Source organism: Prionailurus viverrinus, chromosome A3 (genome assembly GCF_022837055.1).
Source record: "Prionailurus viverrinus isolate Anna chromosome A3, UM_Priviv_1.0, whole genome shotgun sequence".
NCBI lineage: Eukaryota > Metazoa > Chordata > Mammalia > Carnivora > Felidae > Prionailurus > Prionailurus viverrinus.
This window is the reverse complement of record NC_062563.1, coordinates 48,344,512-48,362,252: the sequence shown is the minus strand read 5'-3', so window position 1 is coordinate 48,362,252 and position 17,741 is coordinate 48,344,512. Positions and strand designations below refer to the sequence as shown.

Here is a 17,741-nt window from a genome sequence, read left to right as displayed (position 1 = left end):
TATTCATAATTGAAGTTGGTAATTCAGATTGAATAGGTTTCCTGTGCTGATAGTGTAACAGCATACTTGTTATACATCTAAGTAGGCTTCAGGTAGATCTTACTGAAGGACTAGGATGTTCAGATAGAAAGTGTTTTATTTCCTGATTCAGCAAGTCACACATTAACAAGTGTTTTTCTCTTTTAGCTTGCTCTTGAGAAGTATGAGGAAATGTTTCCAGCCTTTACTGATTCAAGAGAATGTAAGTTATTGAAAGTAAGTAACATCACAATTTGAAGAAGAAAAACAGTCTTTGCTGTCAGGTGGGATTGGATCTGAAGTGAAGTTCTAATTCTGTGAGGAGCACTGGCATTCTCCTGCCTTTGCAGAGTGGGTCTCAAATGCCACCAGAGTCAAGGACGGAAGCATTGTGTTCTAACCCAGGCAGCTCGGAAATGTTAGCCCAAAAACTGGGTCCCTGCCTTAGGGTAGCTCTTGGCTTACATTTGAGTATTTCCTCAATTCTGTAAGGTGTTTGGCAACATCAGTTAATGTCATACTAAGGCTATTTCTATATTTGAAGTATCTATTCATGGGTGGAACTGTTTAGCCTATCAGACTAACCTTTCCATACTTACGCTACCAGAAACTTCTAGAAGCTCATGAAGAACAGAACAGTGAAGCTTACACTGAAGCAGTAAGTTATGTGTTTGGGATACAGTACATTCTTTGAAGTTTAAATTACAGAAACTTCTTTTCCTTTTCCTGTATAAATGCTTTGGAACGGGGATTGGGGAACATTTGTTTGAACATTTATCCAATATACCCAAGTTGTATTTTCCAAAGGTCATGTTTTATATATCCCACAAACCTTTACAATTAGACAGTTCCATTAGCCATGCTGACTTTAGCTGGGAGACAAATTTAAGAGAGAGTATCATAAACTGTTACACTTTGCTGTTTTAATGTTTTCCTTTGAAAATACCTGATCCATAAATAACTAAAGTAAAATCAGTTAAATATAGCTTAAAATATAAAAACAAAGCAGTGAGAGCTTGCTATATTCTTGGAATAAAAAAAATGGAAGACTTTTTTTTGTGCTCATTAGTTTTCTATTTTCCCATCTTTTGCCATCTTGTGTTTAGAATCCAGCAGATTGCTCAGTATCCTCCATTAATTTATTCATCATGGCTTTGAAGTGATTGTAGAAAGGAATATTTTCCCATTTAACTTTTGCTACCAAACCATCACATGCTGTTGAGATATCACTCTTTGGTAATGCGTTGAAATGAGTTAAAGGGATTCTGCTTTCACATGTTCTGTGTCTGCAAGCACATTCATGCATGCAACACCAGTAATTTTCCACATTTTCTTCTTATACACAGTCTCATTTCCTTTGTGACATGACGTATGCTCTTCCAATTATAAAGGTGGTTAGGAGTTTAGCATGTTAGCATACAGAGCAGTATAAAAAAGCACAGGAATTTGTCGCTAGCTCCACCAAAATAGTCCCAGGATAATGAAAAAACATACTATTTTTAAAGATGAAAGTTATAAACTGGAATGAAAGGTTTAAATGAAAAAAAGTTGGAGGATTATCACTGGAAATATTTAAACAACCTGGGGCATTATTTTTTTGTGTGTTTGGTTGTATTTCCATGGAATAATTCCTGTTCCTCTTTCTTTAAACTAGGTGAAGGAATTTGACTCAATATCTCGCTTGGATCAGTGGCTTACGACCATGTTGCTTCGTATCAAAAAGTCCATCCAAGGGGATGGAGAAGGAGACGGGGACCTAAAGTGAACATTATGTCTTTGTGGCATGCAGCTGACTCCTCTTTAGTTTCATGTTAGGGCCACATGATCTTTATGGGATGCCCATTTAATGGCTTAATTCTTTGCATATGAGCCAAACCATGTGTGTGTGTATGTGTAAGCTCCCTGTGTTTGTCTTTGTGAAGCAGACAGCTGGGAAGGTCCTGTGCATATCGTAGGTGTGATAGGCTATTCCATGCTCACTGGAGCCCCCACGGTTTTTTGAGAACCACTTCACAATCTTATTCCTATCATTTTGATATTTGCAGAGCCCATGTTTAACTTTGCCACGTATTTTTATGTCATTTTCTTGGACTGGAGTACCAAACCTAATCATGGTAATAGATGCTTTGCCTGTTTTCTATAAATTCGTACCTGGATGTATTCTCTAAATGTACATGTTTAGTTCAGGATGGCTGTTAGGAATGAGTTTTATGACTTCACTTATTAGAAATTGTTTATTTGTTGTTGTGATTCTTATGATGGTGCTAGTGACCAGTGTGTTTGCTTTTTATATTGTTGTATTTGCTGATGTGCATGCGGAAATTCAGAACATCCAGGGTCTGTCAGCAGCGCTGACTTACGTTGTGAGAAAAGGGAGCTTCCTGGCAGGGCTTGCTTACGTGTATGGGTGGATGTCAGGGTGAGTTTGACCAATTTGTACTCACTCACACATGTAAGATCTATAAGAAACAATTTTTCCTTTTCCTGGAATTTGTTTCCACTTTTTGTTGGGGTGGAATCCTTTCTTTATATTCACATAAATGTGATTCAATTGGCATGTCCCTTTTATTTTCATGTTCAGATACTTGCCCACGTTGAGACGGTGCCTGCTGTGCCCCCGCCATGTGATTCCTCATCCGAGCTGGGGTTTATCTAGGTCAGAGCTTGAGAGAACAGTCATTATTTTACCCATTTGTTGAATGTGTTGGGTTAGGTGGGGTAAGTATAGGTACAGGGGTTTACTGTGTGTTCAGTTAGGGAAGAAGGCCAACCAGCTTCTGAGGAGGATCGATTTGCCTCTCGGTTGATGGAGTTGTTTGAGCTTGTATATTTTAATTTAGTTGTATCATTTTGGTTTACATAATATGTGCTCTAATGACTTATAAGCTTACATTCTGTGGCTTTAGACATGCTCTTATTTCCTGAATCTTCTCTGTGCGTATTCTTATGCTTAAATGACTTAAGTTTGATATGCATTTGTTCCTAGACTAGTTTAGGGGTCTTTCTAAATTATGCTGCTGTCATTAAATACAGATAATGAAATTCCCCATGTTAGGTCAGATAGTAACTGGAATTTGAAGGGTGTTTTCATTTTTAGATGTCCCTCAGCTGGGATTGGTAGGCTTTGGCTGGGCAGAAGTAGAGGGTGTAGCCAGTCCAGGGGCTAAGAGAGAAGGAAGGCATAGGGGTGGTAAGCAGGTTGGGCTGGGATGAAGGAGAACATAGCAAGAAAGGAAGTTGGAAAGGGCCAGCTGAGTCCTGGTGGTGGAGGCTGTCCTTCAGGTGGCTGAGGATTTCCTGGCTGCAGTTGTGGGGTCACCTGTGCAAGATAGCCTGGTGGGGAGGAAGGTCAGTGATGGCTAGAGAGGAAGGTCAGAAGCCATGGTACACTCTTGCCTTTGGCCCTGAAATCTGATGAGTGTTCCTTCCTTCCTCCAAAGGTCTGGGATTCTTAGAAGAAAGAGGGCTATCACTTACGGTACAATTGAGAACATGACCCATTTGCTACTTTCTTCACTTCCTATTGGAATCTCTTATGAAGAAATGATTTGCACAGAGTGGTTTCCTATGCTCAGTCTGTTCCACAGCCAGCTGAATGCACTTGTGTGAAAGTGAGGCATGGTGAGTGCTTTCCTAGCCTGTGTCCTCAGGCTGTGAGTCTGTCCCACCTGGAGAGTATTTAAATCCTACCTGCCAGGTGCTTGTTTAATCACTAGTGTGAAGGTTTGTTTCACTTGTTAAAAGGACCTTCTGGCCTGACCACTTGAAGTAAGAACAAGATGATTTCTCTTAAGGCGATTCCTTTCCCTGCGCTCATGCCCCCTACAAGCCCTGTCTGAGGAAGTGGTGTGGTTTGTGAAAACAGTTGGAGAGTTGCTTATTTTTATTGAAGTAAACAAGTAAACGGGGATCAGTGGCTGAGTTAATTTTCTGTGTTTAATATTTACATGAAAAGAGTTAAAATAATTGTAATGGCTAGAACAGAACTGCCAGAAAATAAAAGGAAAATAAGAACAGTCCTGTTAGCATTATCCAAACTTCCTTCTTTTGAAATGTCCCATCAACGTCGGGTAGTACCATGACTGAGGCCCGAGTTAGTTTTCAGGGGTTACAGAATATTCTTTATGAACAAAATATAATGAGTATTTATGTTCCAGCTCTTGTATTTTAGCAGATCGGGGGTTAGTTCATAGTCTGAGTCAGTCACAATTTCTTACAGGAAAGCTTTGCTTTTTGTGGCAACATTTTTATATAGCTTATGTGAGTTCCTCCTTTTTTTATTTAATGATTTGAAAACAGTATTTTCGCACAGTTATGACCGTGTGTGATGACATCCCTGTAACCAAAGTGTGTGCATTTATTGTATCCTCTGATACTGTGCATTTAAAATGTCCAAATGCAAACCTTTGTGGCTTCCGTCGGAGGACCTGGCAGCACGGCTTGCCACCCGCGACCCGCCTGCCCACAGTGCGAGCTGTGGACCAGAGCAGGCTCCCACCACCACGTGCTGAGCCGGCCATCGCGGGGTCTCCTCCCTTGAGCTCTCGGGTGGAGGATTATATTATGAAAACTAACCGTGTGACCATCACTCTACCTTAGCAGAAAGAGTGTGTATGTTTTACATCACCCTGTACAGAAAATAAAGTGGAAATTATGAATACTTTGATGGGTCTTTTCTAGATAAATTTAAATCAAACTTCATTTCCTTGAAGTTGTTCCCATTAAGGTTAAGGTAATGGGCATTAATATTCTCTAAGCTCTTTGAATTTCCATCCAAACACGAGTTGGGCTCTGCCCAACCTCCCTCACTTGGTGGAGGTCTGCTGCCCTGGGGCATCTCTGCCAGCAGAGGCTTCAGCAGCAGCCCTGGTTTCAGCCTGTAGATGCAGTCCCTGGATTTGCATGGTACCATCCCTCTGGCTGTCAGGGAAAGGACTCCTGCTGGCATCCCTTTAGGCCATAGTCACTTGCCAAGTGCAGGGAGAGCAGGTTCCTAGAAGACTGTTGTGGGGGGAGGTGAGGAACTCTGAAGCCCCTCACCTCTGTGCAGTGTGGGTGTTCATGTCACTCTGCAAATGTCTATACAGGGACAACACGTGCTCCTGGGGTGGAGCAAGCCCATGGGCCACTCGGGCCTCAAGTTCTGGGGAGTAAGAGGATGCCCTTGGGGACGAGGCCTCTTGCAGACCGGCTCCTCCCCTCCGAGAAGAGTGGTCAGGTCCATAAGAATATTCACAACAATTTAAAGAGAATTCAAAGCAAATTTTTAAAAATGAATGGCAGAATAGGCTGTCCAGCCTAGGCATTCTTAGTTGTTGATCATTCTGGTTTAGTTCTCATTCAGGTGTCTCTCCCCAGGACCCTTTCCTAACGGGAGCTGCTGTGGTAAGGGTCCCTGTAAAGACTGGCAGAGGTTATGTGGTGGTTTCTGGGGTTCTGCTAGGATGATCTGCCAGGTGGCCCTTGAAGCCGTTTGTAGCCTGCCCAGTTCTGTACGCCCACCTTGGTACAGGTGTACAAATGGCCCTTTGTGTGAATGCCCAGGCCCTGTATTCCCCATCAAAATAATACTGTTAACTTCCAAGTAACATGAACACCATCAAGTTCGGGAACAAGCACTCATTTGGTCTCAGAAAATGTGGTGTGGCAAGGTTTAAGATTTTAATGGGTTAGAACTAAATTATAATTTACACTCAAATCTGTTGGATTATCACCTATAGCAAAACCACGTTTCTGTTAAAGTCAACTTTAGTGTTAAGGTCTATCCCACCCACCACCACCACCACATGGCTTTCTTTTTCAAATTCTGTACAGCAAATTTTGGTAAAAGCAAAGGCAACAGAGTGCTTGGGAGTTTGCACTGAGAGTATTTCCCACAAATGTTGGGAAGGCAATAAATCATCCCCTTGGTCACCTTTCATGATGCTCTGGGACAAGCAGCACCAGCACCCAAGACACTTTCCTAATCATGCATTTGGGACTGACATACTCAGAGGGTAGCCTTGCTTTTTCCCAGCAAGACTGTACTTGGGTTAAGAAATTTCAACACCCCACAAATCCTGCTGTGCTGGATCTTCTACAAGGTTTTTTCATTTTTCTGCTCTCCCAGGCAGCCTTACCGTCCTGGGAAGACAGAAACAGGTCTAGTTGGAGACGCATCTGTGATGGGAACTGTAACATCACACTGAAGAGGCCTCTGTGCAGACGCCAGAGCCCTGGCTGCTCGAGCTACCACCCCTGCCTGCATGCCGAGGCCAGCATCCCTCACAGCCAGGTTTTCACGTGGAGAGTGCATATGCAGTGCAGATAGTTACGGAGACAAATCCCAGGACTACAGGCCCCGATTTTGAATTTCATTACCCATGAAATGAAGAAAATATTTGTTTCAATTAAGTATCTTATTTCTATAGAGCCTAAATTCTAACAGCGGAAATAAACTTCAGATTTGCAAAACTTTTTACAAAGCAAACATTTATTAACACAGTAAATGACTTTTTGTAGAATTTCTAAAGAAACAAATTCAAGACAAAATTTCTTCCAGTAGGTAACAAAATAATCTATTATTTAAATTCCTTCTCATTAAGATGACTTTATCCCATGAAACAGTACATCAGCTGGGCAGGCTCATTCTCTTACCGAGAACAAAATTGGTTGTGTGACATCACTTTTATTCTATAAACACAACCACGATATGTTATCATTGAAAATTCAGTACTGTGATTTTCAAGAGCAAGTGTGAAACATTTTATCAGCACCTAAAACATCTCAGAGTGGCTTTCGTGTTTAACATGTCACAAGTTAGAACAAAGTAAGCATTTAGGGAGAATGTCTTCCTGCATTAGTCTCTGGCATAGTGCAGGTGTGACTTCATTCTGGAACTCAGGATAAACTGCCTTTCTCTTAGAAAGTGTGTATGTTTTCACAGCAAGTTTAATAAATTAAAATGTAGGAAAAATAGCAACTAATAAAAGAATTCTTCAGGGTTCTCTTTTTAAATTAGCATGTTTAGGGTTACACATGAATCAAAGCACTTAGCGTGTGGCAACATACCCAAGCCACTGGAACCAAGGTCAGGCTTAGCAAATACAGCAGAGTTATCTTCATTGCAAATTCATTTTGAGCAAAAGGCCAGCACGAGTCAGCCTCAGAAGCACATAAGACAAAGTTACTGGTTTTTCACAATCCACTCTTAAGGCATAATCAAAGACAAGTTCCAAACCTTTGGTCCCTTCTGCTACATGCTCACGTGCTCCCAAGGACACTCTGGGAATTACTTGTCTGTGTCAAGCTCTTGATACATGAATGAGAAATTCTGGGTTTCTGAACATCACGGAGTCAGTCAAGAATACCTAGCAAAAAATACTAACACTCTGTGTTCTAAGATGTGCCAGACCACCTCATTGCTACTTGTGAATAAAAGGACTACATGATGTTTCAAGTGTTCTAAATCCTCTTGCTTAATCTTTTACACCTCTGTAAAACAACTATACCATTTGCTGCTAGAATCTTTGGTAGGACAGCTTTTACCTAATCAGATTTTAGGAATGAAACCCACCAGCCACATTTCATTTTAGCAGTTATTCCAGGACCGATTTCCTAGCTGCATATGTGCTGTGAGTAGAGAGTATACTAAGCCATTCTGCAAGCGTTCAATTTGTCATTTCTTCTTCAGTGCCTACAAAACAAGAGGTGGAAGGGAATGGATGCAACTGTCCGTTTCTTCAGTCCCATTCAAGGGTCCCCAGAGCAAATCAGACTTGCTTCAGTTCAATACGAAAGAGTTGAAAACATGGTCCCAGTTTTATTTCAGCTTAATAGCCTAAAGGTATCAGAGTAATAAACCCATACTGAAGTGTAAGGCAGGCTGAGAGACCAGGGAGACCACGAACACTAACTTTAAGAGCTGGGCCAGGGCTCTGGATCTATAGTTATGTAGTTGTCCAAACTTCATACACATCAAGACAAGCAATAGAATGGTTATGCATACAACCTGCACCAGGATTAAGTGAGGTCATGTTAACTGCCTTGTTTCTTGATCAAGTGTAGCTGAGGTCATGCAGACTGGGATTTTTAAGGGAAAGCTCTAAAAATGCTTTGATAAAGACGTGCAAGTTAGCAGAGATTCAGGAAAATGTGCAGAAGCTATTCTTGCCCATTTTGCCCACACAGTTCTTGGTCTTGGCCCCCGATGCTAACTTGTGTACAGTGATCACTCACACAGAGACGCAGCGTAGGATCTGCTTGGCAGGTGACTCCAAGCTTTCATTCCATGTTGGTCAGAGAGTGAAGCTGTGTGGGCATCGGGTCTGTCTGTGGAGTCAGCTCACTAAGCTCACTGATGGTGGTGGCCAGCAGAGCGTCCTGAGACACCACAGAATCATCTGACTTGCAAGCCGTGTCTGCAGAACTGTTCTCGTGCACGGCAGGTACACTAGCTTGGACTGTGGCTAGGTTGTGAAAATGGCCATTTTCTGCAAAAGACAGCAATTTATCTGAAAGTTTGGATGGTGTGTATTCTTCGTCCGGCTGTTCAGTCTTGTGTGTGTCATCATTCTTGGGTGAGCCATCTACAATAACAAGGAAAGACTTCCATGGAGTATTCTTATCATGTATCTACGAATCAAACACAAAACAAAAATCACAACGTGTCTCTGAACAAGTACATCTTTTACATTTTTTTTAATGTTTATTTATTTTTGAGAGAGAGAGGCACAGAATCTGAAGCAGCTTCCAGGCATTCAGCCTAGAACCTGATGCAGGTTCAAACCACGAACCGTGAGATCATGACTTGAGTGGAAGTCAGACACTTAACTGACTGAGCCACCCACGCGCCCCAAGAACATCTTTTAAAACAATGGTCTCTTTTCAACTTAATTTTGCTTCTACCACAACAAAATACCCTTTCACTAATGGCCAAACATCTTTCTACCATCACTGTTACTGTTAGGAAGTACTTATCATAGATTGTGCCTTTAGAGTCCTGAAACTCAGTTCTTCATTCACACTGGGAATGTACACCCTGAAGAGAAAACCTGAAAAGGAGAGACCTGTCGTCTTCTATAACCACCTTATGGAACGATGGCCAGCATTTCTGACTGTCTAGAGTTAAGGGTACATGGGGCCCAGAGATTTGTCATTCTGAAGCTACAGTACTGCTTACCGAGGTGTGCCGCCGCAGAGTGGACTTGTCAGTAAACGTCCGCCCGCATGCATTACACATGAATGGCTTCTCCCCTGTGTGGATGCGATGGTGACGCTGGAGAGCGTTGAGCTGGGTAAACTGCTTACCACACTGGTCACAGCAGTAAGGACGTTCCCCTGAGACAGAAGAGAAGAAAACCACTGGTTCATCTCTCCAGCCTACTGTACTGAATTCTGATACACTCTGGAATCATGCCCACTAGAAAGTATCAGCAGAGGGGCACCTGGGTGGTTCAGTCGGTTAAGCGTCCAGCTGATATTGGCTTAGGTCATGATCTCACAGTTCCTGGGATCAAGCCCTGAATTGGGGTCTGCGCTGGCAGCATGGAGCCTGCATGGGATTCTTTCTCTCTCTGCCCCTCCCCTGCTCGCCCTATCTCAAAATAAATAAACTTTAAAAAAAAGAAAAAGAAAAAAAGAAAGCATCAGGAGGAAGGCTACGCTGGGAACGACCGGAGAGTCGAATGACAAGTACAAATCTATCCCTCGAATAACAGGAGTTTATGGCCTACACCCAAAGAGAGCCAAAGCCAAAAGCTGGTATTACATCTACAGAAATTCACCTGTTTTCCACAGTAACGGAATATAAAATTCCAAGTCCCACTGAAACTGAATTTGTGCGTGTGTGTATACACTAACATGTAGATCATTACCCCAAGTTCAAATGTCCACATATCCACATCCACATTCAAACATTCATACCTTTTCAGTTTGTCAGAGGCAGAAACTAGAAACTCGGAAATTTAAAAATGCTATCACAACACAAAATAATGCTCAACTCCAAATAATTTTCTAGTGAATCTAAAACCTTTGGGATATTATTCTTGCCACACTGAACTCCCTTCCCTGGCTACATTCCAGCCATACCTGTATGGACTTTAATATGCTGGTAGAGCGAATTCCGTTGGGCAAAAGTCCTGAAACAAACTTCACATTTAAAGGGTTTGGATCCAGTATGGATTCTATTGTGATGTTTTAAATACTCCTTAGAAGCAAAACTCTTGCCACATGTTTCACACATAAAAGGTCTTTCACCTACATGAAAAGATGAAACAAAGTTAGAAATGATACAGGCACCAGAACACTCTAAGAGTTGGCCCACACTCTAGATCACCTATGAACTCGAAAGTGCCGTGCTGGGCAGCACGTTACATCTTCTAGTTAAAACTGTCATAAAACACCTATTTGTGTAAGATGTCTGCTATCTGCTGAAAGTTCACGTAAAATACACTTGGAAATCCCAAGAAGGATTCCACTAGCCTAGAATTAGATCATTCAGTCAGCCCACATTTTGGAAATTCAGTCATTCCAAACAAATTTTACAACTTGTTTGGGGGAACTGTTGGATTTTGCAAAGCAGCACTCCTCTGGCACTTTATCAGGACAAAAGTCCCCCTTGGGAGGATAGGAAGTTTACATGGCTACATATGCACAGCTGCTCTCAGGCAGCAACTCCCATCAACCTGGACTAGAGTACATAACAGGAGAAAAATGTTCCCACCTCATGTTGTATAATTTGAGTCTTTTAATCCCACAAATCAAACTCATCTGATTACTAGATGTGCCCCTGATTTCACAAACAACAAAATAAAAATACTGCCTTTAACAGAACCCAAATACATTACTATTTTCATCAAATGACCAGTGCTTACTTAATGATTCAGTGTAGCCTGACCTCACCTCCACCCCCAATCTTCCATGAGGTACTGATTCTCATTTCACAGTCTCAGTAATTCACATCATTAAATGCCTCGGCTCTGCTTCACCTGCATTTGAACTTGAGGCTCATATGGCAGTGTTTAGAGATAAACATTTTAAAATGCAAGCAAGTAAGAAAGAACTGGGTTAGTATGGTAACAGCAGCATACAATAGTTAGATTCTGTATTGTATACAGCAAGGTTCTAAACCTCAGGATTACTGTGCTGAATTTGAATAAAGCCAACTTACATTTTCTGCATCACATAATAAAATCACATCACAAAAATTTTAGAAGATAGAAATGAGATAATCCCACTACCTAATACATCATAGAAATTTGTTTTTATCTAGTCTCTTATGTGCAGGTTTTCAATGTAGTTGGGATTAGCTGTATGCATAATTGTGCGTTTTCCAGTCCACATCTGGGCACAGGCGTTTTTCATAACATTCAGAGCCCTGAGAGCCGCCCCATCAGGAGCTGGCAGGAGATGGATTTACCAGTTTACTGGACCACTTCCTTGTGGATGGACAATCAGGTTGTTTCCAATGCTCTGTTATTACAAAGAGCAAGTAGGTGGATGACAGCATATAGTTTTTTCCCATATTTTAAACAATTTCTTCAGGACAGATTCCTAGAAATGGAATTTTGGGCTAAAACACTAGGAACTGTTTCATACCTCATCGTATGTAAGACTCCCTTGCCACCTTCCACTTCCCAGTGTGCACAGGCCGCTACCTCAAGCACGCCAGCACCAGGGGCAGAGGCATATTTTATTTACTCGTTTTTGCTCACTTATGAGATGAAAAAGCTATATCATGGCCTTAGCCTGCACTACTTTGGGAGATGCCAACTTCTAAATTAAATGGCAGTTTCTTCTACAGCTACAAAGACATTCAATCACAACAGCATTGAGTATTTACCTGTGTGACACCTTTTATGATAAATCAGCATGTGGTTCTGAGTGAATCTTGCACCACATTCATCACAGACAAAAGGTTTTTCCCCTGTATGAATTCTGAAAGTACAACATTCAGATGATAACTTAGGATGTATCTCAAAGCCGACTTTGCAATACAATTTCCACTGTAGCCTGCAAAGGTGGTTATTCCAAGAGACCGAATGAGAATGGCCTAAGTGGAAAGACACAGGCCCGTGACCTCTGTCCCCAGATCCATTTCCAGCAGGGGCCAGCAGGCTGCCGCACTTCCCCGGGGGTAGGGGTGCGGAACAGCCCCTCACCGCCCTCTGGTTTACACTGCATGGCTGGCAGACACGCACCTCTGCACGCTTTCTTAACTACTGAATGGTGCTGGGCCACATTTGTATAAAGCTTCCTCGTGAGAGTGATCAACCACAGACACCTTGGGGACCACGGCTGACAAAGCACCACATGATCAAAAATGACCGGTCCAGAAAGAACAGTTCTCAAAATGCTGAAGAAGCCTGGTTTCCGAGGAGGACACCTCAGCATTTTAGTTTCCCAACTAGTATGTAGTAGCCATCGACCACAACTCCCTAAGCACTTCCTAAGCCAAGTTTTTAAACTTCTCACATAGAGTAAAAAGACAATGAATGCCATGTGACCACCCCAAAGACTGGCCCCGGCCTGACGGCAGGTCTGTACTACAGGAGAAACTGCTTGTCTGGATTTCAAGCATAAACAGTGAGGCCTGGAAGGACACCTACTTAAAAACTGGTGTACCCCACCTACACTTTGGAAATTATGAACAGAAAACACTGTCCTGATTCTGGAGGTTGGGCTAACCAACAGCACACTTTCCAAGCCTAGAGAACAAACACCTAAGACCAGAGGAATGTCTTAAAGCCCTAAATGGCCTTTCACTGAGGTCGTTAGTGGGACCATGGGACCCAGCTGGTCACAGGCCCAAGTTCTAAATAAACAGTCAGGAAAAGAGCAATGAAGGTGATGAGCTCAACTGCCCCTCAAGCATGGTGGCACTGTAAGTTCCAGGGGCTACTCTGAGATCAGGATAGCCTGGCCTGCATGGCTGCAGAACCAGACTGGTAGACCTGGTGTTCCCAGTGGCCTCTGCCTGGGTGGGCCAGGGCTCGGTGTCCAGGCTTCTGTGCTGGCACTGGGCACAGGGCGAGGGGGACAGCCATCAACCTAGGACCTGTAGGAAGGCTGAATGAAAAGACACCTCTACTCAGGAAGAGAATTCACAGAGGTCCGAAAGCAGCCCCCCAACTTCTAGAGGGCACAGATTAAGATACAGAATGTTCTAGATGTGGCCACACTGGTCAAACCCTGGAACCACCTCGATCTCTCGACACCTGTCTCCAGAACATCAAGAGGCTGCATCCCAGGTAAAAAGCACCCTTGCAGCGGCTTCAGCTGGTGGCCGTGGCCCTACCTCATGTGGGTCTTCAGCGCCGAGGGCTGAGAGAACTTGGCCTCGCACTCGGTGCAGCCATACGGCTTGTGGCCCGTGTGCGTCCGCTCATGCAGCCGCAGTGCCGTCTTAGAGCTCAGGCCCTTGCCGCACTGCTGGCACTGGTGTCGCTCGCCGCCACCCTCGTGCACCTGCACCACGTGCCGCTTGACGTCCTTCTTCCTCTTGAACTTCTTGCCGCATAGCTCGCATGGGAAGTGGCGCTCGCTGCTGTGCACGTGGCGCTGGTGGCTCTTGAGGTTGCAGCGGTTGGCAAAGGTCTGGCCGCACGTATCGCAGCGGTGAACCACCTCGGTGGCCACTCCGTGATGGTGCCGGATGTGCTTCAGGAAGCTCTTCTCATAAAGAAAGGCTTTCTCGCAGATAGTGCATTTGAAGTTGCTCTTCCTCTTCTCACCCTCCTCATCCTCGTCCTCGTCCTCCTCCTGACGGCCTGCGTCCTCCCGGCCACCCACTTTTGGCAGCACCTGCACTGCCTCCACTGCCGTGCCACATTCTTCATGTTTTGTGACGGGCTCCATTTCCACACCCATGGCATCCGGGTTAGGGTCCTGGGGGCTGCAGTAGTCCCCCATGTTGTCCTCGGCACTTCTCTGCTGCTCCCGGAGCCTTCTTGTGTATTTCTTTTTAGGGATTTCCACAAACACCTTTCTTCCAGCCAGCCTTCCACTGGCCCTTCTGATTTTTGGGTAGGGAGGCTTGACTGCATCTTTTTTCTTGTCTGGTTTCTCCTTGGACTTCCTGGGGGGCATATCTGGCAACACACCATTGCTGATTGTCTCTGCTGGGGGATCTGAGGAATCCCCGAGGCCGTTAGCAAGAGGACTGTCCACAGTGGGACTTGCCCTGGGGTCAGGGGCAATGGTGGCTTGGGAGCCACTACTCCCTTCTGCCTCCTGTGACTCGGAGAAGTTCTGCAACTCCAGAAGTACCGACTCTAACATCTGCTTCTTCAACTGAAAACAAGTTTCCGATAAGTCCAGACATTTCAGTTTCTCGGCCATTTCCAGCATTCGCTGCACCCGATCTTCCTCTACCTGTACCTTCGCAGTGTAGACAAACTCAAGAAACGAAGCAAAGTCAACAACTTGCACTTCATTTAGGTAGACATTAGTCCTCGTACCATCCACAGTCTTCTCGTTAAGAAACATTTCTTTAAAGAACTTGCTGGTGGCTGCCAGCACAGCCTTATGAGCCATGAACTCTTCGCGGACACCCTGGTACTCCACGCTGACAGTCACATCACACAGGTGACCAAGAAGGCGCAGCTGATGCATTTCATGCAGAAGGTTGAATGGTGAGGATTTGGATTCCAGCAGAACTGCACCACTTTCCATGTTTCTTCTTTCCAAAAACAGCTCTGAAAACAGAAGCAAGAATTATTCATGTATGAGCAACCACTAAAGCAAAAGGATTAAAAATTAGAATTATTTCAGTTCTCTAGAGGATAGGAGCTGATTAACAACCAAAACCCAACTTTCCTCACATAAAGATATAAATCACACCACATTTTTTAAAAAGCTTATTTATTTTTGAGAGAGAGAGCATGAGCAGGCTAGGGAAAGAGAGAAAGGGAGAGAGAGAGAGAATTCCAAGCAGGCTCCACACTGTCAGCGCAGAGCCCAATGCAGGGCTCAAACTCACGAACCATGAGATCATGACCTGAGCCGAAATCGAGAGTTGGACGCTTAACCGACTCAGCCACCCAGGTGACCCCAAATCATACCACTTCTTAGCGGGTTTCTAAAGTGAAGTTTTGATGTACCCTCATAAGATAATATTTAATGAAAGAAATAATACTAAGATTTCTCCCAGGGATAACCATAAATGACGAAAGTGAGGCCTAATGAAATATATTCTGGCAGGAACTTGCATACCTAGAACATTTTCTACCTTCATTATATACCCAGACCTCAAAACTGTAATAGAATTTACTGCAACAATAATGTCTAGCTCTTTGACTAGGAAACCAAATAATTAAAACAAAACACATGGCTGCCACTGAGAACAAATCTTAGAGAATCATGTCTGCCTTTGAAAACAACCAACTAAATAACTACTTTCCATGAGGAAAACTTCATGGAAAAGCAGTCCATAATCCATGGCCATTTCCAGCACCCCTAAGCACCTCATAATTTGAATTCCTATCACTTTATGAGAATACTTTCAGGAGCTGTGCTAATGACCAAGTAACTTAATTTCTCTAAACTACATACAGTCTGCTCTTTTGTAGAAGATTGCCAGGCCATGCGAGGCTTCAGTGAGTACAAGCATGTCAAGTGCTTACAAGCGCACCTGAGACTTGTAAGGTACTTGCTACTGGCTTCCTAGGCCTGGGTGTTACTGTTATCCCCATTTCACAGAAGAGGAACAAGGTAAACCTTGAGACTGAGGTTTGAGGCTAGACCTGGTGGAACTGACTTGCACTGAACTGCTCAGCAGGCCCCTCGCTTCAGCCATGCCAAATGCAAAGAGCTGCTTTTCCTCCCTAGGTTTTTCCACAGCTGTGGATGCTGCAGATTTCACCCCCACCCAGAGGTCTTCTCTCCTTGGCTTCCATGGCACCCCACACCATCATGGGTCACTTCTGCTTGACTGGCACTACTCTCTTCTCACACTCTGACTATGTGCTTTCTTCTCATAGAAAGCTTATGCTCCTGAATCTCCCTTCCTCTTCCCAGTATGTTTTAGTTCCTAAATCTCCAGCACCCATCCAAAGTACCTGTCCTCCTTCAGCCAGATCTTAGATGTCATCTCAGACTCAGCATGTCTAGAGCAGAACTTGTCTTCATCTTCCCTGGAAAACCAGCCTGACCTCTCTTCACTTCTCTATTCCCACCAGTGATACTGTTTCCAGTACCTGACACTACAATTGGCTCCCTACAAACACCAGCCCCCCACAAACATGAAAAAAGACTGCCCTCTGAGAGTTCAACTGTAACAAGTACATCCAGGAAGCCTGAGCACTCACCTGAAAACACCGATAAGCCTAGGTAAAGGGTTATGGTGTTGGGGGGAAGGGGGGGGGGGAACAATAGGCCAAGGACTGTCATGCATTCCAGCCCCAGCCTTGGAGACATGGCTGCAGAGGGCTTTCTCAGCATGATGCCCATACTCACCAGCAGCCCTCCACTTTCCCAAACCTCTGCCAAACGGCACCTCGGGCAGACGTGTGAACATAGAGGCGGCCTGATATTAATTTCTGAGTCTATCAACAAAGTGATTTCTGAGCAAGATTTCCCATCCTGTCTGAGCACAGGAAGGAAAGGCAGTGATCATGGCGACAGGAATCCTCCGGCCTGGGTGACAGCTGCATCTCCCACTGTAATTGGATGGCACCCGGCCGCCCCTCCGTCTGGAGCATCGCGCTCCAGCCGGCGGCTCTCCGAGGCCCCTCCGCACTGGGGAGGGTGCGGCGCTCCCGCCCAGACGCGTCCGGGTGGGCATCGCGCTCCAACGGAGGACGCCCCCGCCTCCTCCGCCCCTCCGACCAGCACACTTCCGAGGGAGGGACACACGCCCCCGCTGCAAATGGACTCGGTGGTTGCTGGGCCGCGGGCGTCCACGGCGCCCGCGTGACCGGGCCTGGACCTCCGACTCCCGGCCGTCCCTGGCTCCTGCGCTCCCGAGGCCCGCGGCTCCTCCCGAAGGGCACGCGCGGCCGGCCCGCTCCCCGCACGCGGACAAGTCGGGAGGCAGCAGCTGGGGCGAGGAGCCCGCAGGGCCTGCGGGCCGCACACTCACCTCCCAGCCGGCGCCGCCGCCGCCGCCGCAGCCACCGCGCGTCGGCCGGACCAGGCCCCGGGGGACCGACGGCCGGCTGGGCGGGGCGCGGCACCAGCGCGGACGCTGCCGATTGGTCGCCGCAGGCCCCGCCCCACCCCAGACAGCCCCGCCCCCTCCCGCGGCTGGGGGAGGGGCTGCGCGCGCACGTCCGACTGCGGAGGCCGTTCAGGGAAAGTTACGTGATTCGACGTACGCTTAGGGCCTGAGTCTCTCAGTCCGCGCAGGATTGCGTCACCCGCCGCGAGCCAAAATCTGCGCCTGCGTAGAAGACCACGAGGGCTTCTCAGAGTGTGTTCACGGCGCGGCGGGGGCGGGGCTGGGCCAGCCCCAGAAGGTCACGTGAGCGTGGGGGCGGGGGCATGGTCACGTTCAGGTTCGTCTCGGGTCGCTAGCCCGCGGCGCCAACTACCCTTGTGCTGCGCGCAGTCCCGGGTGGGGTCAGCCACGCGGAGGAGGGGACCTCGTCTGCAACGCCGGCCCGGCACCGGGAAGGGGCAGGCGTCCCGCGCGCGTCCTGGGACTGGCGGGCGGCGGACAAAGGACTTCCACGTGCGACTGGACGGGGTTGGCGAGGGGGCGGGGTGATCGGCAGGCATTCTTTCCTCACGGCCCCTGCCCAGGG

At 45.9% G+C, this 17,741-nt stretch overlaps 2 protein-coding genes across 7 annotated transcripts in view; one reads left to right on the top strand and one right to left on the bottom strand.

Annotated features, from left to right (window-relative positions):
• Positions 1-4,676, top strand: part of NAPB (NSF attachment protein beta) — a 41,107-nt gene extending 36,431 nt beyond the window's left edge. For all 4 annotated transcript variants that reach the window (XM_047852975.1, XM_047852978.1, XM_047852977.1 and 1 more), the window contains 3 exons: positions 187-255; positions 626-676; positions 1,673-4,676. In XM_047852975.1, coding sequence (XP_047708931.1) covers positions 187-255; positions 626-676; positions 1,673-1,783 — 231 coding nt within the window. In that variant the 3' untranslated portion in view covers positions 1,784-4,676. The remainder of the gene's footprint in view (positions 1-186; positions 256-625; positions 677-1,672) is intronic.
• A 1,818-nt stretch (positions 4,677-6,494) lies between these two features.
• GZF1 (GDNF inducible zinc finger protein 1) lies at positions 6,495-17,147 on the bottom strand. Of its 3 annotated transcripts, none has more exons than XM_047852973.1 (6): positions 17,078-17,147; positions 13,295-14,693; positions 11,840-11,934; positions 10,087-10,254; positions 9,179-9,336; positions 6,495-8,631 (listed from the first exon to the last, which is right to left on the bottom strand). In XM_047852973.1, the coding sequence occupies exons 2-6, from the start codon at positions 14,668-14,670 to the stop codon at positions 8,281-8,283; spliced, it is 2,148 nt and encodes a 715-aa protein (XP_047708929.1). In that variant the 5' UTR covers positions 14,671-14,693; positions 17,078-17,147; the 3' UTR covers positions 6,495-8,280. The 3 variants fall into 3 exon arrangements, with proteins under 3 accessions (XP_047708929.1, XP_047708928.1, XP_047708930.1); XM_047852972.1 differs by lacking the exon at positions 17,078-17,147 and adding an exon at positions 16,453-16,618; XM_047852974.1 differs by lacking the exon at positions 17,078-17,147 and adding an exon at positions 16,453-16,618 and having other exon boundaries at positions 8,319-8,585.
• Positions 17,148-17,741: the final 594 nt, after the last annotated feature.

Excerpts from the sequence above, each read along its gene's own strand:
- GZF1 (XM_047852972.1), bottom strand. The coding sequence starts at position 16,513 with ATGTTCACACGTCTGCCCGAGGTGCCGTTTGGCAGAGGTTTGGGAAAG. Across the intron at positions 14,694-16,452 it reads GGGAAAGTGGAGGGCTGCTG|AGCTGTTTTTGGAAAGAAGA; the intron begins GTGAGTATGGGC and ends TTCTGTTTTCAG. Across the intron at positions 9,337-10,086 it reads GCATATTAAAGTCCATACAG|GGGAACGTCCTTACTGCTGT; the intron begins GTATGGCTGGAA and ends CTTCTGTCTCAG.